The sequence below is a fragment of the Cicer arietinum genome, chromosome 3 (assembly GCF_000331145.2).
Source record: "Cicer arietinum cultivar CDC Frontier isolate Library 1 chromosome 3, Cicar.CDCFrontier_v2.0, whole genome shotgun sequence".
Lineage (NCBI taxonomy): Eukaryota > Viridiplantae > Streptophyta > Magnoliopsida > Fabales > Fabaceae > Cicer > Cicer arietinum.
Genome location: NC_021162.2, coordinates 74,652,501 through 74,679,777, shown reverse-complemented (window position 1 = coordinate 74,679,777; position 27,277 = coordinate 74,652,501). Strand labels below are relative to the sequence as shown.

The following is a 27,277-nucleotide window of genomic DNA, read 5'->3' as shown; positions in this document are numbered from 1 at the left end:
ATTTAACCCGTAACATAAATAATTGTTTTGATTATCAATATTATTTAATTTACTTTTATCTATTTTTATTTTATTAATAACTTAAATTAAGAATAGTAGAACCCTCACTTTCTTGCATAAACTATGGAGCTCTCTCCAAATTTTGGTGTTATTTATTTTCATCATTTTATTTTATTTATTTTTAATCATTGCGGTAGAATGGAGTAGAAGACTTAATTATTAATTAATGTATGGTTTAATTATTATTGGTGTTACTGCAGACATATCCTAGTCCTTTGCTAGACATCCCTGCCTACTCAGTTGCTAAGTGAGTTTTTATTTTTCTCATTTTCTCTTTACTGATTTTCTTGATTGATAAACTGAATTTTACTTGCATTTTGCCAGACAATAATTTGTGAATGTTGATGAGACACTTCCTCACAAGATTAGTATTTTTTATTTCCAACGTAATTTTCTGTTGGTTATAGAATTGATTTTATGCAGTAGCTTTTAATTGTAATTTGTAACCTTTGATTATTAACTAATCTACAAGTAGGGTCTCCCTATAATTTATATGGTTTAAGAGAAAAAGCTACCTAAAATCATTCCATAATCAATTTGTTCCATGTTTAGTTTTGGGTATTTAAAATCAATAAAATTATGAAAAATTCACTGTAATTTTGTCAAAATTACACTTTAAATTTTCTACAAATTCTATTCTATAACTAATCAATAACTTGTAGGAGTGAATATTTAAGAATTATTATCCAAAATCTTGTAATCAAGAGGTTTCTAAGAAGCTTGTGGAATGCCATTTGTTATCTTAATTTATATGTCATTAATTTCCTGGATATTTGACTCTTGACAGATTGTTGTTCACAAAGATAGTCCAATTGGAGTTTATTTTCGGCTTGCTGGACCACGTCAAAAGGTAATTTTCTATGTAATAATGATACAGGAACATCCATTTTCTGTACATCCACGGGACACTTGGACAATCACCTGGAAAAATATAATTAATTTAAATCACAATAAAACATTGGATTAATTCAATTATATGATTAATCATAATTTTTAACAATAATTATATATTCAACTGAATTAACTATATTTTTGTAGGTGATTAATCAAGTGTACGAAAAAGTGGATATTCATAAAGTATTTTTATTTTTTATGTTGTGTGAGTTTAGTTGTTTAATGATTAAATATATTTATTGGCTTTTGAAATTGAATATTCAAGTGTATTTTGAATCAGATGAAGTTGAAGCTGCTATTATTACATGTGGAGGTCTATGTCTTGGACTCAAGAGTGTCATAAGGGACTTAGTTTGTGGTTTACACCATATGTATGGTGTGAACATAGTTCTCAGAATCGAGGTATATAAAAGTGCTTTATTTTAGCGTAAATTTTGCCATCTTAAGTTATCATTTGTATGTATTGAATTAAGAAAATGTTTTGATATGAAGGGAGGATACAAAGGTTTCTATGGTCGCAATACAATCATTTTAACTCCTTCAAGTGTTAATAACATACATAAGAGAAGTGGAACTATCCTTGGTATTTCACGAGGATGACATGACACAAACAATATTGTTGACAATATTCAAAATCGACGAATCAATCAGGTTCATTTCTATTTTACAATTAACAATATACGTTTTTTGTATTGTACAAATTCATTAACATCTTTGTAAATATTTTTAGGTTTATATCATTGGAAGAGATGGAATTCAGAAGGGTGCATCTAATTTTTTTGAGGTATTATAATTTAAATGAGACTACCAAACTTGTCTCAAAAGTTTAGTTGTAGGAATCCCAAAAACCATAGATAATGATATCCTAGTAAGTCATTTTTTTTGCATATTTGTATAATTTGAATCCATTTATTACTACTCATTGGTTTAATTCTTCTTTCTTGTTTAATAGATTATTGATAAGTCCTTTGGATTAGACACCGTTGTTGAGGAGGTGCTATAAATGCAACACATGTTGAAGCTGAAGTGTCGAAAATGGTATAAGTGTCGTCAAACTAATGGGTCGATATAGTGGTAACAGTCCTTTAAGTTATATTATGTAACATTTTTTCACGCATTATGCAATGTATGCTACTTTTGCAAGTATAAATAAAAAGGCCACCACCATCAACTCGACACGATCACGTATCATAAATCGAAAAAAGATTTTCTTTCCATGACTTTTCCTTTAAAGCATATTAATTTAATATTTTAACGGGGAATGAATCTAAACATTTTAAAAGGGTATCTTAATCCAATTTTGATAATTGAGTAGTGACAATTGACAAGTAATTGAAGCAAAAATAAAAACATATAACAAAATAATTTGAAGTTCATTAGATCACAAGAGTTACAATCTAGAGTGCAAAACGAAAACGAACCCTAATCCTCTAAAACTACAGTATAACGCTGTAGAGGTAGGAACCATTAGATTTAAGAAGAGGATCCAAATACAAACAAAGAAAAAATTTCCTTAACAACATAATCACGATTAGTACAAATAACACTTAATAGCAACGAGTTTGCAAATTGTGGCGTAATTATTTATTAGAAGATGATATTTAACTAAAACAACAAGTGACAAAATCAGAACTTCTTGATAAATTCATAAATGTGATTGGTGATATCCTCAGCAGCTTCTTGGTTGTTAAAGTGAGCAACACCTTCTTGAATAACAACTTCTTCCAAATTTGGCACATCTCTCTTGAAACCACCACTCTCAATATATTGCTTAGTACCCAACGAATTGTAAACTAAATCCAAATCACCTGTGATGAATTTCACAGGTACTTTCACTTTTGCTCTGGTCCATGCTGCAGTAAGCTCCCAATTTCTGTCAAAATTACAATTATTATTAAATAAACTGGTATTAATACTAATTTTACAAATGTTCTCCAAAATATCAATGATCAATTTACAATAGTCTCGAAAACAATTTCACAACTAGTACACTACATAGATATAGAATTGTACTATTAGTTTCACTATATTAAGATTGTCCAATTTTAGTTAGTCAATATTTGAAATGTAGCACTAATGTATCATGTGATATCAAAACTGTACACCTTTAATATTTGGAGGACTAAAGGTGGAATAAAAGAATGTATATATAGATGAATAAGAAATATAAATGACACGTGAATGATGGAGAAGGGAGCATGTAGTAAATATGGAAAATGAGAAAGTAAGAAAGAATTACAAGTTGAGATTTCTATAGTAGTTAAGGGGACCAGTGAATCCTGATTTATCAAATTTAGAAGCATAGTAAGACAGATCTTCTTGGGAGAGCCATGAAGGGAGTGGATGTGGACTTGAAGGATCTAGATTAGAACCCATTCCTTCTTTGGGTAGGATTGGTGGCCCAGTTCTACGACTTGTCAGCATGCCCTTAAGCAACAGTTCTGCCCCCACTTTGGCAAATTCACCTTCTGCTTTCCCAGGTTCCTGTCACATGCACAATAAATATTCTAGAATCAGATAACCATCAACCAACTTTAATGTCTCTCTATTTGAAATTAATCCCATTTCTTCAGTTATCAATTTTCAAGCTAGATGCATTGTTTTACATTAACCAAAATTTTGTATTTCATCTTAATTATTTATAGAATTTAATTCATATTATACATAAGTCGATGTAAAAAATTATCAATCAATTATAATCATCAAATTATTAAAAACACTATTTTGCCTTTATTAATGACACAGACAATGTTTGTGATTTATAGAATGATAATACTATATCAAAATAAAAATGTTATTTACTTAATCAAAACCCTCCATTTATTTAAGGCAAATGGTAACCAAGTTAAAAATCTAACATTTGGATAACCAAACAAAAATGGATTTATTCTCAGAATGATGGTTTTATTTTTTGTCTGTATCTCATAAATGGGAAAGGAATATTTCTGAAACTGAAACTGAAACTAAAAAGATGATTTTGGAATAAGCAATAATTACAAACAAGCAGTTGGCTAGTTGCTTTCTGGTATATTATTATCATGTCAAAAAAATCAATGGTTTACTGTACATAATCCCAAGTCATTTTAAAGTTTAAATAGCATTCACTTTGTAATTAATAAGCTCAAGAGGAAGAGGGTAAAAGAGTAATAGCTCCATCTCTTATAATATTCCGTCTTTTATAAAGATAGTTGAAGTTAATTATCAATAAAAATAAAAGAAGAATTAATAAAAAAAAGAAGAAGAAGAACCTGGAATCTGCAGATATAATAATCATCCCCATACAAAGCACGCATGGCATCAACAGTTTTAAATTTGGGATTTCTAGGCATAAAGGGAACACTCAAAGCAACGTAAGCTTTGATTCTTTCAGGACGAAACAAACAGAGATACCAACCAACGATAGCACCCCAATCATGAGCCACAAGAAATACTTGATCCACACCAAGCGCGTCGATTACACCAACGATATCACCGACTAAGTGAAATATCGTATAACTGTTTACCGAACCTGGAGCATCGGTGTCACCGTATCCACGTAGATCTGGAGCCACGGCTCTGTAGCCGAGTGAACCTAGAGCCGCAATCTGGTGACGCCATGAGTACCAGAGTTCAGGGAAACCGTGAAGGAATAAAACAACAGGACCTTCTTTTCCTTTCTCAGCGATATGGATTTTGATTCCATTAGCTTCAACTGTTCTGTGTTCGATTCCTTCCATCTCGTTGTCGTTCGTTAAGTGTTTAATTGAAGCGAATGATATATATAAATAAATATGGGCGATTTAAACTAAGAGTAAGAGTTTGTTTGTGAGTGAGGACTGAAGAGTAATTAAAAGGAATGCACGTATAACGATATTTGGGGACTATTCACTTGTGATCTGTCACCACACCACACTCTGCGTCATTTAATTACTGCATTACCATTTTTTTTCCCCACAAATTACTGTATTACCATGAACAGCAATATTGTTTTATATATAGGTAGTGTAAATTCTTTATATTTTAACAACTAATCTAAAAACTGGTATCATTGTCAGTTTGAAAGTAAATTTCTTTTTGCTAAATAACTATATTTTTTTTTTAAATGTGTGATAAGGTTTTGTTTTTAAAGATGAGAAAGATGCCATTCGTTTTAAATAGAGAATATAATTAAAAAAATAATTAAAACAATATCCAAAATTAAAAATATTTATTTTACAACGATTTTTTTAGCTGTATTAACTATTTATTTTACATTTATGTTATTATTCAGTATAAAATTGGAAATGCGTCTATTCAACATATATACATGTCACAATTTCCAAAAGCATTGAAAAAAGGTGATTTTTGAAGTATTAATATTAAATAATTTACTATTTAGTACTATTAGATTCGTTCTTCGATATAGACATTTGAGAAATTTTTATTTTTTTCAAAAGTTCATCTTTGAATATTAAGATATATTAATTATTTTCTTAATTATTTATCTCTTTTTTTACATGCAACAAAAATATTATAATGAAAAATTAATTAATTATTTATTTTAAAGGATAAAATTATTTAAAAAATATTAATTATTATTAAATTTAATATGATTTTTAACTTTTTTGATTTTGTATTTTAATTAATAAAATATAATATTTTTGACTGAAGCAGTAATTGCATTGTTATCTATGATTTTTTCCTCTTATGTATAATACCACATGTAGTATTAATAAGATACTATATCCATCTCATAATTGTAATTGATGAATTTAACACAAATCAAGAAAAAATGAATAAAAGATATAAAATGATAATTTTACTAAGTTATTTTTATTGACCATTGATTTATTTTTGTGGTCATAAATGAAATGTAGATAATGGTAACTTGAGAGCATGAACATATTACTTTGATCTATTTCTATTTCATACGTGATTCATTTGATTATTTTACAAGAATTTTAAAACACTGGAAATAACTTTTGGAAATATTTGTTTTACAAATATAAAATAAATGAATTGTCTCTTGAAAATATAAAATAGTACTCCTCAATATATGAACTTTTTAATATACAATTATTTAGAAAATAAGAGTACTGCCAACATGGTTTGAACCAGATATAATCCAATATCTCATGCATGGCACAGTTGTGTTATTACATTTAAGTGGATAGAGTACAAGTGAATCTAAGACATGCAAAACTTCTAAGAATCACAAAATAGACTTAGCAGCATGGTTATTATTTCATTGAAAGATCAGCTCAAAACTTTTTGATGAATTTGTAAATGTGATTACTGATTTCTTCTGCTGCTCTTTGATTGTTGAAGTGAGCCACTCCTTTTTGCACAATCACTTCCTCCAAATTAGGTACATCTTCCTTGAATCCTCCACCATGGATATATTCCTTCATGTTAAGTGAGGTGTATACCATGTCTAACTCGCCTGTAATGAATTTCACAGGCACATAGATTTTTGCTCCATGCCGTGGTGCCATCAGCTCCCAATTTCAGCAATATAAGCAATAATTTATCTGTCATTAGAATTGGGACACTTTTCATGCTAGCACAAATATTTACACCAGACATGGCATTGATGCATGTTGGCACCAACAATAATTAGTTGAGAAAATAAAAGTAATTAAATATGTTGGTGTCTTGCCAATGTCAGACACATGATACGTTTTCAATCTTAAGTGTTATTAATGTTATATATTGAAAAACAATATTCAAGAGCATAGAGGAACAAAAAATTACAAGTTCAAGTTTCTATAGTAGTTCAATCCTCCAGTGAAGCCCGTTTTCTCAAATTTGGAGACAAAATAAGCAAGATCAGCTTCTGTGAGCCAAGAGGGCAAGGTGTCAGGGGTATCTGGATTAAATCCAGTTCCATACTCTCCCTTGGGAAGTATTGGAGGACCAGTTTTCCGAGTTGTTAGGATATTTTTCAACACATATGCAGTGCCAAACTCAGCCGTCTGAGCTTCCATCTTGCCAGGTTCCTGTCACACGGATAAAAAAACAATTAAGATATTTAGAACTACCATTACAGTAATTTCTCACTTCATTTCACAAACAAATAATTCTGATTCCAAATATTTTATTGGAGCTTCATAACCCACCATCAAACACTAGAACCGTCCATGGATCAGTTTAGAAAGAAAACCGAACTAAATCGTTACTAACAGCTCGATTAATTCAAACCAAACTTAATGGTTCGTCCCAAATCAAACAGGTATAAACATTTGGTGCATCAGTTATTTTCGACCTGAACCAAAATTAGATTTACAAAAAACATAACCATATCTTTTTGAACCAAATTGATTTCTTGTGACAGGAACAGCACGTGCAAGAATAGAAAAGGCTGGTGGTGAATGGTTAACATTTGATCAACTTGCTCTCAGGGCTCCCCTTGGGCAGAACACGGTATGAATCATATATGAATATTTCCTTCTGTTGCTTTCATTGTTATTAGTGCTATCTTTCTATTGCACTTTGGAGATTTGTTTTTGCTGTCAATCTACTGAAATAGTCCCAAGTTCATAATCCAACTTTGTTGGCAGCTTGGTTTTTCCTGTTAAATAGTGTCAGCCTTGTCTAAAGAATAATTTCTTGATTTATAGTATATATGTGTGACTTGTGATGGAATAACCTTTGTTATGGTTAGGTGCTTAATAAGCTTAGTAATCCAAATTTAATAAACTATTTGTTGAAATCAGGTTCTTCTAAGAGGCCCAAAGAATGCTAGGGAAGCAGTGAAACATTTTGGTCCCGCTCCTGGTGTGCCACACAGCCATACCAATACCAGAGTGTAGTTGTGGTGCTGCTTCAAAATCAATAATTCTAAATAGAAATATATTATCTCTAGAAGGAGTATTAATCACATCATAAGGGAAAATAAACTATTTATAGAGGAGAAGGAAATTAAGAGTAATGTGAAATTGAAATGTGAACAGTGTGGAAAAATTGGTCATAGCAAAGCAAAGTGCTTTGAAATTAAAGGATATCCTTCTAATTGGAATACTCGACATTCAAACAAGGGTGGAAGTGTGAAATTGAAGAAAGTAAAAGATTATATTCTTCAAGATGTTCCTCATTTCTCTCATTATATTCCTAATATTTTGGTATGTCGCTTTTCTCTATCTATGTTTCATCTTTTCACTTAAAATTCATTTTAGTCATGACACAAAAATGACATTCTAAATATATTTAATCTCCCTAAAAGTAATTTAGTCTGTAATAGTTTGGAGTGAATTAGGTCATTTACAACAGTTAAAAAAAAATCTTTATTAAAGAAAATATTTATTGATGTGATAGAAGAGATTAAATTCTTACAACAATTAAGTTTAAATATTAATTGAGATATATATTTTAATTTACATTTGATATAACATAAATAAAATTATATTTAAAATAGAGTATTTATAAGAAGAAGAAAATAATCAATTCTCTATGAAAAGTGACAATTAATAATAAGTTGTGCTGGTTTAAATTTTTTTTAACTAAAACATGTGTTTATTGTTTCACGGATTAAATTTAATATCAAAATTTCTCTTATAAAATGAAATGGATCTTCACTCTTTTTTTCTTGCGTTTTTTTTTTCTCTTTAATATTTTGCACTTTTTGTGTTGGACTTTTGGGGTCATTTTGTTTTAAGAATGCATAAAAAAATGAACTTTTTAAAATATCAATTAGGTTTACAAGAAATAATCAATTTTGTAGAATGCACTAAAAGAAAGAATTTTGTAAAATGACAATGAGGCTAACTATAAAAAATGATTACTAATTTTTTATTTTTGACGTTTTTGAAAAGTTTTGACTAATCTTGATGTAAAAACTAGGGGTGTTCAAAAAAATCAAAAATTAAACTAAACTGCAGAATTGAACTGAACCGAACTGTTTTTGAACTGAACTGGTTTATAAAAATTGAGAACCGAACTGTTTTCGAACTGATTTTTTAAAACTAGAACTAAACCGAATCGGTTTTTATTTCAAAAAACTTGAATCGAATTTTTTTTATAGAAATAACTAGGGGTATTTATGTAAAATTTGACCTATATAAATAAAAAATTAAGTTAAACCGATTTGGTTCGGTTTAAATAATAAACTGGTGTACCAATTTATAAACCAGTTTGGTTCGGTTTTTATACTAAAAATCAGTTCAGTTCGGTTTTTTTAAACTGAAAACCAATTCGGTTCAATTTTCAAACGATTCTAGTTCATAACTGAACTTTGCCCACCTCTAGTAAAAACTCAATCAACAATCTGGCATTGCTCAATCACAATATTTCGTATTTATTTTTAGTAGATTTTGATGTGTAAGTTGAAGATTCACTTCCATATTTGAATTAAGATGTTGATAATGGTGTTTTTAAGCAAGTTGTGTCCCCTCAACGCTGAATGTAGAATTAAGATGTGTGCAGTTATAATAATTTCTTTGAAACTCAGTACCTTTATTAATGAATTAGAGTCTTGACACAATAAAAATCAAAGTCATCACCTACTAATCCAAATATGAAAGAGATAATTTCAAGTGAATCTTCAACCTATAAATTAAAATCTAATAGAAACAAATACTGAAGACAAAAGATTGAACAATGCGAGATTGTTGATTGAGTTTTATGATCAAAGTTTTTTAGGAACACAAAATTTGATGATATATTTCTTCTTTCTTTATAATTAGCCTCATTGACAATTTACAAAATTCATTATTCTTTTATTCTTAATTGACATTCTACAAAATTCATTTCATGTTTTAGCTTTAATTGTCATTCTACAAAATTTATTATTTATTGTAGTCTGAATTGACATTCTAGCTTTATATCCATAAAAAAATAGATGATTAAGCAAAATTCCTTATTTTTATGCTATTAAAAAAAAAACAAAAAAATTCATTATTTTTAGTCTCATTGACATTTCAGCTTCTATCCAAAACATCGATAGTTGAACATAATTTCATTCTTTCTAACTTTAATTAGTATTTCATATTTTATCCATATTAACATCTATCCATAATATGAATAGTCAAACACAAAATTATATTTTTCGTTGATGAATTTTAGGCATTTGAATTCAAAGTTTTTGTAGAATATCAGATGCTTTGTAATTCAAAGTTTTTTTGAATTAGTGGATTAAAACCTTCTAAAAGAGGGAACTGGTAGCCAAGTTAGTGGTGAATCAGGATAAATCTACGTGTCAAATTATTTATGAATCTGATTGTTTCTTATCTAAGTAAGTCACCAAAACCAAACTAGTTTTTTGTTTTTATTTATTTAGAAATTATCAAAAAGTTATCAACTTCGGAAAACAAAATTTAACCCCCATTTTCGTGTTTGCACCTTTATTTAGGAATGTATTTGAAAATAAAGAGATAAAAAAGGTACTTTAAATAGATTGAACTTAAACAAAAGGGATAGTGGCTATAAACATAGAGACGTATTCATATCGAATATAATATTTCACGAATACTTACATGCAGATATATGATTTAAAAATATCAATTCTTTTTTTTAAATTAATTTATTTAATATTTCGGAGATAATTCACGAATACTTGTACATGCTTATCGTATCCAAATTGCGGCTTAATTATTATTTAGAAGGCGATATTTAAGTAAACAACAAGTGACAAAATCAGAACTTCTTGATAAATTCATAAATGTGATTGGTGACATTGTCAGCAACTTCTTGGTTGATGAAGTGAGCAACACCTTTTTGAATAACCACTTCTTCCAAATTTGGCACAAATAGCTTGAAAGCACCACTCTTAATATATAGCTTAGTACCCAACAAATGGTAAACTAAATCCAAATCACCTGTGATGAATTTCACAGGTACTTTCACTCTTGCTCCAGTCCATGATGCAGTAAGCTTCCAATTTCTGTAAAAATTACAACCACAGACAAATTATTAATAAATAAACTGATATTAATACTAATTTTACAATTGTTCTCCAAAATATCTTATCTCCGTCTCAAACTATAATTTAACAACTAGTACATTATATAGATATAGAATTGAATTAAGATTGTCCAATTTTAGTTACTCAATATTTCAAATATTACATTCATGTATCAAAAGTAATAAAGACTTACAAGTTGATATTTCTATAGTAGTTAAGGGCACCAGTGAATCCTGATTTATCAAATTTAGAAACATAGTAAGACAGATCTTCTTGTGAGAGCCATGAAGGGAGTGGAGGTGGATTTGCAGGATCTAGATCAGAACCAAAGCCATCTTTGGGTAAGATTGGTGGCCCAGGAGTACGAGTTGTGAGCATGCCCCTAATAACCAGTTCTGCCCCCACTTTGGCAAATTCAGCTTCTGCTTTCCCAGGTTCCTGTCACATGCACAATAATGAAATTAATACCATTTCTTCAGCTATCAATTTTCAAGCTAGATGCATTGTTTTACATTAATTATGAATAAAAAGAAGGTGAACCTGGAATCTGCAGATATAAAAATCATTCCCATACAAAAGTCGCATGGCAGTAACAGGTTTCAATATGGGATTTCTAGGCGCATAGGGAACACTCAAAGCAACGTAAGCTTTTACTCTTTCAGGATGAAACAAACAGACTTGCCAACCAATGACAGCACCCCAATCATGACCCACAAGAAATACTTTATCCACACCAAGCGCGTCGATTACACCAACGATATCACCAACTAAGTCAAATATCGTATAATTGCTTATCGAACTTGGAACTTCGGTGTCACCGTATCCACGTAGATCTGGAGCCACGGCTCTGTAGCCGAGTGAACCTAGAGCCGCAATCTGGTGGCGCCATGAGTACCAGCTTTCAGGGAAGCCGTGAAGGAATAAAACAACTGGACCTTCTTTTCCTTTCTCTGCTATATGAATTTTGATTCCATTAGCTTCAATTGTTCTGTGTTCGATTCCTTCCAATTCTTTACTTGAACCCAATGATATATCTATATATAAATATATAAATATACATATATATATAACACGATTCCAACCCAAACCCATCAACAAAAAATTTAATAGACACTGTGTAAATTTATTGCACTGTAAATTAAACTAAGAGTAAGAGTTTGTTTGTGAGTGAGGAGTAATTAAAAGAAATGCAATTCACTTGTAATCTGTGAGTCTTTGACCACACCACACTCTGTATGTCGACTTTGGTTTTTTGACTATCAACCTCCAAGAGCATTCAAAAAAAGTGATTTTTGAAGTATTCAAATTACATAATTTACTATTTAGTACTATTAGATTCCTTCTTAAATATAAATATCTAAGACTTTTTCTTTATAAGTTCATCTTTGAATATTAAGATGTATTAAAGAAAAATTAATTAATTATATAGGATAAAATTATTAAAATATATTAACTATCGACAAAATTTAATTTGACTTTTAATTTTTTTAATTTCGGAATTTAATTAATTAAATTTTATATTTTTTGACTTAAGTAATAATTGCATTGTTATCTATGATTTTTTCCTCTTATGTATAAACCCACATGTAGTATTAATAAGATACTATATAAATCTCACAGTAATTGATGAAATTAACACAAATCAAGAAAATGATGAATATAGATATAAAATGATAATTTTACTATGTTATTTTTATTGACCATTGATTTGTTTTTGTGATCATAAATGAAAAGTAGATAATGGTAACTTGAAAGTCATGAACATATTACTTTCTATTTCTTACAATTTATGAGTGATTCATTTGATTATTTTACAAGAATTTTAAAACACTAAAATTACTTTTTGGAGATATTTGTTTTACAATTTAGTCTTTAGTAGTTTGGAGTTAATTAGGTCTTTATTAAAGAAAATATTTATTGATGTGATAGAAGGAGTGTATCTCAAATTTTCGAGGTATTTATAATTTAAATGAGACTGCCAAACTTGTCAATTTTAAAATAAGATATTTATAGTGTTGATTATGAATACAGGAAGTAAGAAGACGTGGTCTCAAATGTTCAGTTGTAGGAATCCCAAAAACCATAGATAATGATATCTCAGTAAGTCCTTTTTCTTGCACATTTGTATAATTTGAATCCATTTATTACTACTCATTGGTTTAATTCTTCTTTCTTGTTTAATAGATTATTGATAAGTCCTTTGGATTTGACACTGTTGTTGAGGATGCTCAACGTGTTATAAATGCAGCACACGTTGAAGCTGAAAGTGTCAAAAATGGTATAGGCGTTGTCAAGCTAATGGGTCGATATAGTGGTAATAGTTCTTTAAGTTACATTATGTTACCTTTTTTCACGCATTTTGTCATAAAAATACACATGTATTCTTATGTTACTTGTATTTGTATCAAATCAAGCATTGTTTTTATATATGCATTAATTCAATGTGCATGATCTATTGCAATGTATGCTACTCTTGCAAGTAGAGATGTGGATTGTTACTTGATTCCAGAGTCACCTTTTTACTTAGAAGGTTCTGGTGGACTTTATGAATGTATAGAGAAAAGATTCAAAGAAAATGGTCACATGGTAATTGTGATTGCTGAAGTTGATGGACAAAAACTTATTTCCAAAAGCATGCCATCCGTCGACAACACATGATGCTTCTGGAAACAACCTTCTTCAAGATGTTGGTCCATGGATATCTCAAATAGATGGACTAATGTTTTTGAAGATATTTTTTTCCGCTTACTTTAAGCATTTCGATATTCGAGGATCATTTTGACAAAGGGAAGAAGATGGACATAACTCTCAAGGATATAAGTTTGTAAAAATTAAAATATGTAAAAAAAAAAAATATTGTGTGTGTATACGCATGCGTCCATCGATACTCAAAGGAGCAATCAATAATTGAAAAAATATTGATGTATCTTTTCTGCGTTGCAGATCCAACGTATATGATCCGAGCTGTTCCAAGTAATGCTTCTGACAATGTTTACTGCACACTTCTTGCTCAAAGTGCTATTCATGGAGAGCAATGGCAGGTTACACTGTCTTTGCAAGTGGACTTGTCAATGGAAAACGAACTTATATACCTTTCTATGTGAGTTCATTCAGCATGATATATTTCTTTTTTGTTCAAATAGATAGCTTTTGTTTGGTTACTTTAACATGTTATAGCTATATTCATCACATTTTGGCTGCAAGAATGATACTCATTTAGCTAACTCTTATATTTTATTGTATTGATATGCAGATAATCACTGAGAAATAGAACAATGTTGTGAGAACTGATAGAATGTAGTCTAGACTATTATTTTCAACAAATCAACATAACTCTATGAATGCCAATGGTGATAAATAAGACATAAAAGGAGAAAACTCATTAGACCAGTTGACAGATTGACATTGCTCAGAAGATATTTCTATCGACGAAATCAACCCGCGTTTTTCCCAAACTCATCCTAGCAGAATCATTCAGTGTTAAAGGGAATAGACTTTTGTGTTGGGTTTTGGTCCACTCCCTCAACTTTTTGTATTTTCTCATTATTCTTATTGAATAAGTTTTTGGACATGGATGATAAGTGAGTCAAAATAGTTGGAATGTATTGACAATTGTTTAAAAATAATTTGAATGTTTAATAGTTGATTTGATCAAAAAATAATGTTTCATTTTGTTACTTGGATGCTCAATAATTTGAATGGACTTTGCTCTGTCCATAAATGAACTTTGTTAGTTTGAATATATTATCCATCCATGTTTAGTGGCTTAACCATGTGGAGAACGATGGAATGTGCTAAGTTGGAAAACCATTGATTCTATATGTAGAGTAGTTTTCTACTTGAATAATATATGAAAGAATAATGAATTGCGTTGGTGTTGATACTTGATATACATTTATTTTCGTAGTGAATGTAAGTTTATGATTTTTAGTTTTAACATTTAAATTTGAACAAAAAAATCATGTTAGAATAAAATTAGATCAAATTGTTTTTTTACATGATTTTTAAACTTTTTAACTTAAATCTCAAAACATATAATACCAAGTAATTGTCCCAAGATCATGTCTATTTAACTGTTACCATTTACTTTGACTTTTTTGTGCTCATAAAATGAAGTGGTATAAAGTGAAAAGGGTGGGGATCCTATTTCATTGTTTGGATGTTAAAAATTAAATAATGCAATTGATTTGGATGTTAAAAAATAATGCAATTGATTTGGATGGTTTCCGTTACATCTCATTCTATTAGTTACCCTTATATTATTACTTTATTATCTTTTACATCTAGACCCTTTGCATACTTCGAAAATTGTAACATAATAAATATGAACTAAATCTATTCTTCAAAAATCAAAATTATTTCTTAACGAGTACTACTAAACAATCTCTAGAAACAATCAATTTAAGAATTTTGTTAGAAATGAAAAGTTAATCTGAAAATAGACTAAAGTTTTGTTTGGTAAAATTAGTTGAAATATATTAAGTTAATTAAAGTATTTGATAAAATTAATCGTTTAATTAGATTAAAAATATAAAATGACATTCTTAAGTATAAATAAATTTTACTAATTAATATTTAATTAATTAGTAATTTAAAATTTATCTATCTAATACATTTTTTATTTATTAATCTATTTTATTTATTTTAAATGAAAATAAATTAATTAATTATGTTAAAATATTAGTTATTTAAAATTTGAAATTATTTATAAATAATTTAAAATTATAATAAATATATTATTTATTAATCTAATATATTTTGTATTTATTTAGCTAGTTTATTTGTTTTAAAATATAATTAATAAACTATTTAAAATTATTTACTATAAAATATTATTCATTAAAGTTATTTAAAAGATAAAATTAAAAAATAATAAATTATAAACTATTTAAATTATAAGTTCTTTTTTGGTCTTCCCATCTTGATTAAGATGATTATTACAAACTATTTAAATTATAAACTCTCTTTCTTCTACTTCTACTTATTGTATTTTTAAATACGTGTACAAAAATCTTAAATAACATTAGATAAAGTATTCTTTTAGAACTACAAAGAGACTACCATCAAAGGAGCTACTAATGAAATTGAGTATAGCAAAAAAAAGTTGAACTCCCACAATGTGATAAACCAAAATATAAATATCACCATAAAAATGTTAATGCACAAAAACTCAAGTCAATATACAAATTTTCTTCTCGGTCAATCTAGAAATGTATTTCGAAAATAGAGAGATAAAATAAATAAGATACCTCAAATATTTCACATATAACTTGTACATACTTATCCTATAAAAAAAAAAAAAAGATAAGACAATATTTCTAAAATATAAATAAATGGCTTAATTGCAGCTTTTGTTCCCCTATTTTAGCTGAATCGCGAAAGTAGTCCTCCCTTTTTATTTATCATCAGTTTTGGTCCACAAACAGAATTTTGGTCTAAAATTTGTTTAAATTTCATTTTTTTAAAGTTGTCTTACACCATTTATGATTATATATTTCAAATACAATTGTTGCAAATGAAATCTTGAAATATGGTATAACTTAAAAAAAAAAAAAAAAAAAAAAAAAAAAAAAAAGTTTGTTTGTGAGTGAGGAGTAATTAAAAGAAGCACGTATATGGGCGATTTTAACTAAGAGTAAGAGTTCGATTGTGAGTGAGGACTGAGGAGTAATTAAAAGAAACACGTGTAACGATATTTGGGGACTATTCACTTGTGAGCTGTGACCACAGCAGACTGCATCAGATTTGTCTTATTGACATTCTTGACTTTTTACCATTTTTACCATCGTCGTCATTAATTACTGTATTACCATTTTTTTTTTCACAAATTACTGTATTGCCGTGAACAGCAATATTGTTTTATATATAACTGGTGTAAATTGTTTTATATTTTAAAAACTCATCTAAAAAATGGGTGTCATTGTCATTTTGAAAGTAAAAACAGTTTATAACGTGGATACAAATAATTAAATTCTAATTTAATACAGTTGATTTTTTTTATTTTAAAGATAATAAATAAAATTAACTGTTTTTCTTTTTTTTTTCACTCAATTAATTAACTATTTTTTTTACTAAATAATTATTTTATTTTAAATGTGTGATAAGTTTTTTTTAAAGATGAGTAAGATGCAATTCGTTTCAAATAGAGAATATAATTAAAAAAAATTTAATAAAAACTATATTCAAAATTAAAAATATTTATTTTACATCATTTTTTTCTAAAAACTAATCATGAATTGTGAGACGAAAATAATATAAAAAAAGCTTTAGCTGTATTAACTGTTTATTTTACATTTATGTCATTATTCAATATAAAATTGGAAATGCGTCTATTCAACATATATACATGTCACAATTTCCAAAAGCATCGGAAAAAGGTTGTTTTTGAAGTATTAAAATTACACAATTTACTATTTAGTATTATTAGATTCGTTCTTAAATAACATTTGAGAAATACTTTTATTTTTTATAAGTTTATTTTGAATATTAAGATATATTAATGAAAAATTAATTAATTAATTCTTTTAAAGGATAAAGTTATTGAAAGACTATTAATTATCAATATATTTATTATGACTTTTTACTTTTTAATTTCGTAATTTAATTAATAAAATTTATATTTTTTTTACTGAAGTAGTAATTGCATTGTTACCTATGATTTTTTCCTCTTTTTTATAAAACCACTTATAGATATAAAAGGATAATTTTACTATGTTATTTTTATTGACCATTGATTTGTTTTTATGATCATAAATGAAAATTAGATAATAATAATTTGAGAGCGATCAACATATTACTTTCTATTTCTTATAATTTATAAATGATTCATTTAATTATTTTACAATAATTTTAAAACACCGGAATTAACTTTTGGAGATATTTGTTTTAGATATATAAACTAAATGAAATTTCTCTTGAAAATATAAAATAGTAATCCTCAATATATGAACTTTTTATTTTTTCTAAATCAACAATTATTCAGAAATTGAGAGGGTATTATCAACATGGTTTTGAACCAGAAAGATATAATCCAATATCTCATGGCACAGTTGTGTTGTTATTACATTTAAGTGGATAGAGTACAAGTAAATCTAACACATGCAAAACTTATAAGAATCACGAAATAGACTTAGCAGCATGGTTATTATTTCATTGGAAGATCAGCTCAAAACTTTTTGATGAATTCGTAAATGTGATTACTGATTTCTTCTGCTGCTTCTTGATTGTTGAAGTGAGCCACTCCTTTTTGCACAATCACTTCCTCCAAGTTAGGTACATCTTCCTTGAATCCTCCACCATGGATATATTCCTTCATGTTAAGTGAGGTGTATACCATGTCTAACTCGCCTGTAATGAATTTCACAGGCACATAGACTTTTGCTCCACGCCATGGTGCCATCAGCTCCCAATTTCTGCAATATAAGCAATAATTTAATTTATCTCTCGTTAGAATTGGGACACTTTTCATGCTAGCACAAATATTTACACGAGACACGACATTGATAAGTGTTATTAATGTTATATATTGAAAAACAATATTCAAGAGTATAGAGGAACAGAAAACTACAAGTTCAAGTTTCTATAGTAGTTCAATCCTCCGGTGAAGCCCGTTTTCTCAAATTTGGAGACAAAATAAGCAAGATCAGCTTCTGTGAGCCAAGAGGGCAAGGTGTCAGGGGTATCTGGATTAAATCCAGTTCCATACTCTCCCTTGGGAAGTATTGGAGGACCAGTTTTCCGAGTTGTTAGGATATTTTTCAACACATATGCAGTGCCAACCTCAGCCATTTGAGCTTCCATCTTGCCAGGTTCCTGTCACACATACAAAAAACAATTAAGATATTCAGAACTATCATTCATTACAGTAATTTTTCACTTCATTTCACAAACAAATAATTCTGATTCCAAATATTTTATTGGAGCTTCATAAGCCACCATCAAACACTAAGGCTGATCATGGATCAGTTTAGAAGGAAAACCAAACTAAATCATTACTAACAGCTCGGTTAACTCCAACCAAACCGTTAATAGGTCGTCCCAAATCAAACAGGTATAATGATTTGAACTAGTTCACCCAAACCAAAATTAGTTTTACAAAAAACTTAACCATATTTTTTCAAACCAAATTGATTTCTTGTGATAGATAGTTCACAAATTTTCAAATTGGTTTATTAACTACCCATCACAATTTGATTAGATTTTTTTTTTGCGGTTCAGGCTTTAATTTATTTAATTTCCCTATCAAACACCACTTATTCTAAAATAATAAGAGTAACCCCTCAGTTGAATTAATCAGTATCAATCTCTCTCCTTGAAACCCTATATAAAAATAATAAGTAATCTTCAATGTTTAATAAAATAACTCTTGACATGCTGTAACCACAGTTCCAACCGAATCAACCTTACCTCAAACTCATCGTCAACTTGAGTCCAAGTGCTTGATTACACTGGTGAACCACGTCTAGATTCTCATATTATTATTGGCGTTTTATGTGTGTCTCATGCTTCTTGGTATTCGAGAAAGGTGAGTTTGTTACTACATTTTTTTTTAAATAATCACTTTTTTTAAAAAAAAATGAATCACTTTTCATCACTTTGCTACGGATTTAAAAAAAATGAAAACTTAAAAGTAATCTATAAAAATTGAAGTTCTTTTTAAAAATATCTTATAAAAAAATCGATTTTCATAATTAATTTTAAAAAATAATAATTTCTATTGCGAGAAACAAACACAAACAACTTTTGTTTTTCTTAAAAATATTTAAAAAATAATCTTTAAATGATTGAATAAGAAAATTACTTTTTTAATCCTTACTTGAATTTAATTGTGATCACAAAGACACATGATTAATTTTGTTTTGTTTTAACTCTCTGGTTCTTTGAGCGATTAGGCGCTAGTAATCTAGAGCAAAGTAAATAAAGTTCAACAAAGATTTATTTAATTCCAGAATCGAATTCGAATTCTCATGAAATATTCTTCCATAGCTGAAGTTAATTAAACATTTGGATCCAATTATTTGGTAAGAGAAAATGATGAATATAATAAAGAAATGGAAAAACCTGGAATCTGCAAATATAGTAATCATCTCCATAAGCAGCACGCATAGCATCAACAGTCTTGATTTTAGGGTTTCTATGAAGTAAAGGAACACTCAAACAAACATAGGCTTTAATTCTTTCAGGGCGAAACATGCAGAAATACCAACCAATAATAGCACCCCAATCATGAGCAACAAGGAAAACTTGTTCCACACCAAGAAGATCAATAAGCGCAACAAGATCACCCACTATGTGAAACCCCGTGTAACTGTTTACCGAACCTGGAGCATCGGTATCACCGTATCCACGTAGATCTGGAGCCACGGCTCTGTAGCCGAGGGAACCTAGAGCCGCAATCTGATGGCGCCATGAGTACCAGAGTTCAGGGAAACCATGAAGGAATAAAACAACGGGTCCTTCTTTTCCTTTTTCTGCAATATGCATTTTGATTCCATTTACTTCAACTGTTCTGTGTTCAATTCCTTCCATCTCTGTTTTCTTCGCTTTAGATTAGAGACTTTCCAAGCAGTTTTCAAGTGCAAAATTTCAGTCTTATAATGCCGTTATCACGTTTCTTTAATGGATAATGATAATAATAGGTTAATAATTATCAAATATATTTTCATCTGGCTATATTTTTAAAAAATAAAATTTTTACAACTGCTTCCAGAACAATCGTTAACAATTAGGAAAGGCTGATATTTAATTGTTAAGAGATTAAAAGTAGAAATTTTATTTTAAAAATGGTCCATTTAACTATTTTAATTGTTAAACAGATTAACACTGTTAGCATTATCTTAAAATTAAAATATAAAATAAATAATAATTTATGTTATTTATACTTTAAACTTGTAAAAGTGAAAAAACAAATTCTTATCAAATGTCCATAATATTTTAAAAACACTTGTTAATATGAATTACAAGAGAAAATAAATTAATAAAAATTGGTTAGATTTTTGTTTATAAATAAATATTATACTAAACAAAAAGAAAAGAAAAAAAAATATTGTTACAATTCTAAAATATAAATTTTAATATATGTTTTTACGTATAAACTTTTAACAAATCCTTAAAATCATTTTTGTTGGCATTTATCATAAATAAAACGAGCGAAGTGATCTGAAGTATTTATTTTTGTTCAACAATAAATCTGATCGATTCTGGTGTCGTTTTATTTGTCAATTTATGCGTCTAAAAGTTTTCGTTTCCGCTACAAGTAGCCGTCCTTTGATTTTTGAAGGAGACGTATAGAAAATCACAACCATCTTTGTAGAACAAATAAAAATAAATGTTTATTTAAGCACATTTTCCATGACTAACTCAGTGTTGTAGATCTTTGTCCCAATTAAGCTACAATACAATATTGATAAAGACATTCAAGATTTTTTTTTATCTTTTTACAAAGTAAAAAATAAGTTTATAGTATATAAATTATAAATTTTTGTTATTAAAAAATTTTAAATATATTTTATAAACTAATTCAAATAGTTTATATATATATTATCATATTTGTAAATAATATATATAATTTCGAATTTAAATAATTTTAATAAATAATTTAATCATTAGATTTTAAATAAATTAATTAATAATATATTTATTATAATTCAAAATTATTTTAATCTATAAATAAAAATACATCACATTAATAAAATTTGAAACATCTTTTTTTAATTAAAAATATTATTTTATATTTTAAAATTAATTAAACTGCTAATTTTATTAACCACTTAATTTACTTAACAACTATACCATCAACTAAGTTTGACAAACAAAATCTTTTATAATTTTATTAACTTTACTGTAAAATCATATATATATGTATATTTACTTATTGTCAGATATAGAAATAAATCAAATAGAACTTACAAAATTTATTAATAATATTGCGACACAACCACACAGATGATGAAAATAACTATAAAATAATGAAAAATGAAAAAATTTAATTAATGAATTAGTATTGAATATCGAAAATAATTTAAATATAAAATGTCAAATAATATATAAATAATAGTAATTAGGACTATCAGAATTTGGTAGATACTCGTTCCAAACGCCCACGTTTGATCTTTTTACCCGATCCTAGGTTTTAATAGTATAAGTATACTACCTGATTAGCGGCAAATTTTGTCAATCATGCGGAAAAATCAAAGCTATAACAAATAACTTCAACATTATATTCACCTTAGAACTCGATTTCAGATATCTTTAATTTATAGACTTAATGGAAGTGTGATATTTTTAGATTTGATGAAGTTAATAATGAGAGAAAGAATATGGTGAAGAAAGGGATAATGATTGATGTGTTTTAATTTAAAAAGAATCCTAATTTTTTAATTTTTATAAAAACAATTAATTAAAAGATATAATTTTATTGATTTGAATTTATTATATTAACATTTAACAACTATTGGACATTGTAAAAAAAGGACAATTACGGAAACAAACCATAACATAAATATTAACATTATTAACCAATATAACTTAAAAAGTTATATATATAAAAAAATTAACGTGAACATTGAATTTATCTTATTATAATAATATTTTTATTTAATTTTAATTAAAAATACAAAATAATAAGATTCAAAATTAAATTATGATATCTTACTAGTTTAACAATCGCTATATGAGATAAAATATAATAATTTAGATTATTGTCTATTTGTTGCAATTGTTTTTTCAATAATTTTTATAATGTTTTATTATAGTTTTTTTAATTCAAAATAAAAAATTAATTTTTATCAACAATGAAAAATTGATATATTGAAATTCATTTGAAAATAAATTTAATAATATTTTAACTTTGTTATAATTTTTGTAATAATTATTTTTAAAATTTAATAAAAAAATTAGCTCCTTGTTGGTTAACAACATGGTCAACACTTATGAGACAGACTCTTAAGTTTTGTTCCATACTAAAATCCAAAACCAGTAATAAAAGAAGGTTTTGGAACGCTGCGATTGAAAATGAAGTGCCCCATCCATACAACACCGTTTGTTACGTAACCCCACCATACCGCAAGGAGTCATTAAATCCAATAGCACTGTTCAGCACTGCAGAGATTTCCATATCAACTTTGAAAACGTATTAACTATTCATTAATTACTTCTTTTCATAAAATAAAATAAAAAACTTAAATGGAGTTTTAGTTCCTCTCCTCTTTATTCTTTGCATATTTAGTTAGTTAATATATTAAGAATTAAGAAAATAAAAAAAACAAGAAAACCGAAACTAAAAGAGACAGTCAAAACTAAAACATAAAATCAAAATAAGAATGACACATTCAGCAACAAAATATAAGATACGGGATCGAAGAATCAATCTTCTTCCACCGAAAACGAATTGAGAAATACATTTTGTCACGACATGTGTTTGCAAAAAGGACAAAAATAATACGTAATTTGCTCACGCTTTCTTGTGATAATCCTCCGTACTAAATAATACTACTCAAACGAATATTTAGAGTTAAAATAAAGCATTTAATAGAGAAAAGCATATTTAAAGCAGACATTTCCTATGAAAAAGAATTCCTCTAAAAAAACAAATATTTCGGATCTATAACAGTAGAAATCAAAACCCCTAAAAATAGTAGAAATAAAAAGAGAACCGAAGAAGAAATAAGAAAGTTTCTTGAAAAATAATATCATTGGTTCCACAGAAGACATATAGTTCAAAAGATAATGAATAAAGTGTAGAGTTCAATGGTATATGAATGCCTTCATTCTTAGATTCAATCACTTTTGTCAAAAAGTGAAAGAAAAAAATGAGAAACAAGAATGATCACAGAAGACGAATAGGGGATTTTGGATCCAGTGGGGGTGAGAAGCATTTGTTTTTTTCCAAATCTGTAAATCTAAAGACAAAAGAACAGATTAAGTAATGAAGAAGAAGGTAATAAATAGATCCAGTGTTTTGGTGTCTTCTTTCACACCTCCATCAACACCGACAATATGTAGCAATAACTAGCCTTTCGTTCCACGAAAAAATAAAGTAGGGAATATAAACTGAGCGACACAAAAGAGGCCCTAGGTTTCTTTGGGGTTTTTGTTCCTTTGTGCAAATGCAATTGTATCCGAAACAAATAATACCAAAACCTAAAACAATCGAAACAGACTCTTACCATCATCATTATCACTCATCTAGTGCAGGGGTTTGAACGCACATGAGAGAAAGAAGGAGGACGACCAACTCAATCCAACTCTTGTGACTGTGATGGGAGAAAGTGTTGAATGACAAGACGCCTAGGGTTCTTTCATCTTGTCTCATTTTGATTTTATGTTCTTAATTTATGTTGACAAGTTGAATTTTTAAAAATAAAAAACTGAATAAAATACATTACATTTTATTAAAAATATTAACTAATTAAATATGCAAGTTAAATATGACATGGATTCCATATGGCTTTAATATATTGCCACATCAACTAAATTTGGAATCAAATTGCTGATTGGACTGAATGTTTGAATTTTTAAAAATAGGACAAAAATTGCACTAAAACAATATGGAGACCAAAATTGCACTAAGTACTACAAACCCTATTGTGTCGAATGACAATTACCAGACTGCATTACGGCACAATTTCTACGGTGAGAGATGCACCAAACGATCAGTATTCCTTTCAATATCATCTTGAAGATTATAAAAATTCCCATGATTTATTTCTTCCTCTTAGAAGTTCAAGTTTACCTATCAATAACGGTCAGATGAAAAAAAACGGGCAAAGGTGGAAAAAAAAAAAAAAAAAAAAAAAAAAAAAAAAAAAAAAAAAAGCAGCTATTTATGTTTTCATTCATCAGTTGATAGAAACAAGAAGATGCCCGTGACTCATGAAAAACATCACTAAAATCCATTATGCTCCGCCGCTCTTAATAAAATAGTTTTAGTGTGTAATCAAACATATAGAATAGAAAGGAGAGGTTGCTCAATTACCAAACATGCCACATGTTTCAACAAGAAATCGTGGTGGTATATGTGCTGGCATTAAGAACAGCCAATTGAAACCTAAAATCCTTATGCCTATGTAGTTCAATTCAAATTTGATAATTCAATCACATATGAACCCAAAATAACAATAGAGGGTAAAACTATAAAAATATGTTTGGCACATAACACAATGATTGGCTTATCCCAAAATATCAAGTATCGAATATGGCCGGTCAAAATCTTGTCATCCTACAAAAGGCCACCACCAATCCACAAACGGGAATCGACTGATCATAAAAATACATGTTGAACAAACTCAATCTCAGTGTCTCAGATGTACGTACAATCATCCACCCCCCCTAGATTGCTTCTCACAATAGCAAAATAATTAAGCACCTAAGAACGTAAACTTGGCTCTCTGCATACTTAGTTGTACACTAACAAATCCATACCTTCTCAATGCTAATCAAAACTAGCATTTAAAAAGTTAAGCAGTTCATTTCTCTTGCTCTCAGCCACCTTATCTTCCTTTGTTTTATCAAGTTTGAGAAGAATCTACAAACAAACAAAAGGAAGCAGGTTCAAGATAGTAAATAACATGACCGAAGGAAATGGTAACAAACAAATACTAAACCATACCTTCTTGCCAGATACAGCACTACGGCGAACACCGTCATCTTTGTCGCGCCCTAAAAACTGATCGAGTACAAAAAACTATCAAAATGAAGAACCGTATAAGCAAATATTTACATTGACTTTCCGAGACAGATCATAAAAAAACCTTGGAAAGCTGCACAGGGCTGCTGCTCCTCTCATCGTTCTGCTTCTATATAAAACTCCCATTACCACGAAAAACCCGACCAAGAAACAACATCCAAGCAAGCCAATCAAGCGCCAGACATGTCACAGATCCAGCTCCAATTTCAAAGAGCCAAAACAAAAAATAGGAAGGAAGTATCATAAGCATCTCAAACTGGAAATTTGCAGCACCATTAATTGTATATGTAATATGCAATTTTTAGTCCGGGAAAAAGGAACAATGACAATAGATCAATATTTTCAAGGTGTAGAAGATGATGTGAAGGTACTCTTATAGAGATATCTTAAGTTGATAAATCTTAGCATGGATGAATATCAATTTAAAAAAAAATCCAGCAATTTGCAGTGAGCATGTTGACTCAAGTTTAACCACAAGATGATGATTTAAATGAAATCAGGTATCCAACATGGAGTGGATATTTCAGTTACAACAAGAGTTGAAATTTTATAGCCAAATAATATCAAACTATTTATAAACAACCCAGTGGAAGACAAGGTATGAAATAGTGACCTACCTCTTTTAGATTATGCTTCTTCCGCTTATGGCGATGGCTTCTACTTCGCTCCTTTTCCTTATTCTGGCGGGGAAAGAAGAAGGTGAGATAAATGGACAAGTTTATAACTAGTACAAATTGTAGCACCCAAAAATCACCTTCTTCGGTCTATCGCTTTTTTTGTGCCTCTTTGAACGATGAGATGTTTCTTGCTCGCTATCAGAAGAACTCTCACTTCTTTTTTTGTGCCTCTTTGAACGATGAGATGTTTCTTGCTCGCTATCAGAAGAACTCTCACTTCTTTTTTTGTGCCTCTTTGAACGATGAGATGTTTCTTGCTCGCTATCAGAAGAACTCTCACTTCTGTAGTAAATATAACAATAATAAATCTCTTATGATATGAACCAAATTAATCCGTTTATTATTAACAGGTAATGACAAATTTGTTTATGCCTATAGCAAACATCTACAGGCACACTAACCTCTGTTGAAAAAAGTGTTTCGTGTAAGACACACAACTCATCAACATTAAACATTTTTAAGACATCATATTTCCAAAGCTATAGTAAAGCAAAGGGGAGAGAACAACATAAACAAAGGAATATTATGCAAGAATCATAATTGTGAAGAAGAAACAATACAAAGGGTAAAGGAAACTTCACAACTGACACAGTGAGTAGGCTTGGTCAACGGTGAACAATATAAAGGGCAGCAGAAAACGGCCGTTTGTTCAAATATTGTTACACTATGGTTCAAACTTCATCGTTATATTAGCAACACTTTGTAGAAATAGCACTTTATTCAAATTTTCCTAAGCTATACCGCCTTTCACAACCCTGAAGGTGAATGAAATAAAAACAAATTCCATGAACAAAATGTTGGAACGGGTAATGCGCATTCAATTCAACGATTGCAATTATGTGTACTAAACGTGTAACCTAAATACAGAGGAAAGTATTCAAATAGACTAGTATTACATAGCGATCGACGACGTATTCAAGTCAAAATTCATGGATCGTAAATTGAATCAAATCATGTATGTACGGATAAAAAATTGAAAGCAAATAATTATGTCGTTGGTTAAGGGAGGAATTGATTTGGAACCTGGAGTGGTCAGAGAGGGAGGATGATGAATAAGAATCAGAATCGTAAGAGTGACGGTGATGCCTGCGACGTCGTTTTGTG

At 28.8% G+C, this 27,277-nt stretch overlaps 5 protein-coding genes and 1 pseudogene across 5 annotated transcripts; 1 reads left to right on the top strand and 5 right to left on the bottom strand.

Moving 5' to 3' along the window:
- The first annotated feature begins 1,176 nt into the window (after positions 1–1,176).
- On the top strand, positions 1,177–14,171 carry LOC101501266 (ATP-dependent 6-phosphofructokinase 3-like; annotated as a pseudogene).
- Positions 2,309–4,802, bottom strand: LOC101492409 (epoxide hydrolase 2-like). The gene is made up of 3 exons (XM_004494519.4): positions 4,203–4,802; positions 3,194–3,438; positions 2,309–2,827 (listed from the first exon to the last, which is right to left on the bottom strand). Exons 1-3 carry the CDS (start codon positions 4,668–4,670, stop codon positions 2,581–2,583), a joined length of 960 nt encoding a protein of 319 aa, XP_004494576.1. The 5' UTR covers positions 4,671–4,802; the 3' UTR covers positions 2,309–2,580.
- Positions 6,070–6,943, bottom strand: LOC140919620 (epoxide hydrolase 1-like). The gene is made up of 2 exons (XM_073366137.1): positions 6,667–6,943; positions 6,070–6,420 (listed from the first exon to the last, which is right to left on the bottom strand). Exons 1-2 carry the CDS (start codon positions 6,897–6,899, stop codon positions 6,174–6,176), a joined length of 480 nt encoding a protein of 159 aa, XP_073222238.1. The 5' UTR covers positions 6,900–6,943; the 3' UTR covers positions 6,070–6,173.
- LOC105851828 (epoxide hydrolase 1-like) lies at positions 10,392–12,054 on the bottom strand. The gene is made up of 3 exons (XM_012714079.3): positions 11,351–12,054; positions 11,004–11,248; positions 10,392–10,789 (listed from the first exon to the last, which is right to left on the bottom strand). Exons 1-3 carry the CDS (start codon positions 11,900–11,902, stop codon positions 10,543–10,545), a joined length of 1,044 nt encoding a protein of 347 aa, XP_012569533.1. The 5' UTR covers positions 11,903–12,054; the 3' UTR covers positions 10,392–10,542.
- A 3,567-nt stretch (positions 14,172–17,738) lies between the features above and the next one.
- On the bottom strand, positions 17,739–20,438 carry LOC101500941 (epoxide hydrolase 2). Its single transcript, XM_012714118.3, has 3 exons — positions 19,871–20,438; positions 18,378–18,622; positions 17,739–18,222 (listed from the first exon to the last, which is right to left on the bottom strand). Exons 1-3 carry the CDS (start codon positions 20,336–20,338, stop codon positions 17,976–17,978), a joined length of 960 nt encoding a protein of 319 aa, XP_012569572.1. The 5' UTR covers positions 20,339–20,438; the 3' UTR covers positions 17,739–17,975.
- Positions 20,439–24,911: 4,473 nt separating this feature from the next.
- On the bottom strand, positions 24,912–27,273 carry LOC105851833 (uncharacterized; the record flags this gene model as incomplete). Its single annotated transcript, XM_012714098.3, has 6 exons — positions 24,912–25,334; positions 25,419–25,475; positions 25,561–25,605; positions 26,114–26,176; positions 26,251–26,455; positions 27,197–27,273. Coding segments are annotated over 6 exons (540 nt in total), but the record flags the coding sequence as incomplete, so codon positions are not given.
- Positions 27,274–27,277: the final 4 nt, after the last annotated feature.

Bases quoted from the DNA above. Each gene is read 5' to 3' on its own strand.
- LOC101492409 (XM_004494519.4), bottom strand. From the start codon at position 4,670: ATGGAAGGAATCGAACACAGAACAGTTGAAGCTAATGGAATCAAAATC. The intron at 3,439-4,202 runs GTTCTTCTTCTT...TGCATGTGACAG, and splicing joins ATTATATCTGCAGATTCCAG to GAACCTGGGAAAGCAGAAGG. The intron at 2,828-3,193 runs GTAATTCTTTCT...TAATTTTGACAG, and splicing joins TACTATAGAAATCTCAACTT to AAATTGGGAGCTTACTGCAG.
- LOC140919620 (XM_073366137.1), bottom strand. From the start codon at position 6,899: ATGGAAGCTCAGACGGCTGAGTTTGGCACTGCATATGTGTTGAAAAAT. The intron at 6,421-6,666 runs GTAATTTTTTGT...CTTATATTGCTG, and splicing joins TACTATAGAAACTTGAACTT to AAATTGGGAGCTGATGGCAC.
- LOC105851828 (XM_012714079.3), bottom strand. From the start codon at position 11,902: ATGGGTTTGGGTTGGAATCGTGTTATATATATATGTATATTTATATAT. The intron at 11,249-11,350 runs GTTCACCTTCTT...TGCATGTGACAG, and splicing joins TTTATATCTGCAGATTCCAG to GAACCTGGGAAAGCAGAAGC. The intron at 10,790-11,003 runs GTAAGTCTTTAT...TAATTTTTACAG, and splicing joins TACTATAGAAATATCAACTT to AAATTGGAAGCTTACTGCAT.
- LOC101500941 (XM_012714118.3), bottom strand. From the start codon at position 20,338: ATGGAAGGAATTGAACACAGAACAGTTGAAGTAAATGGAATCAAAATG. The intron at 18,623-19,870 runs GTTTTTCCATTT...TATGTGTGACAG, and splicing joins ACTATATTTGCAGATTCCAG to GAACCTGGCAAGATGGAAGC. The intron at 18,223-18,377 runs GTAGTTTTCTGT...CTTATATTGCAG, and splicing joins TACTATAGAAACTTGAACTT to AAATTGGGAGCTGATGGCAC.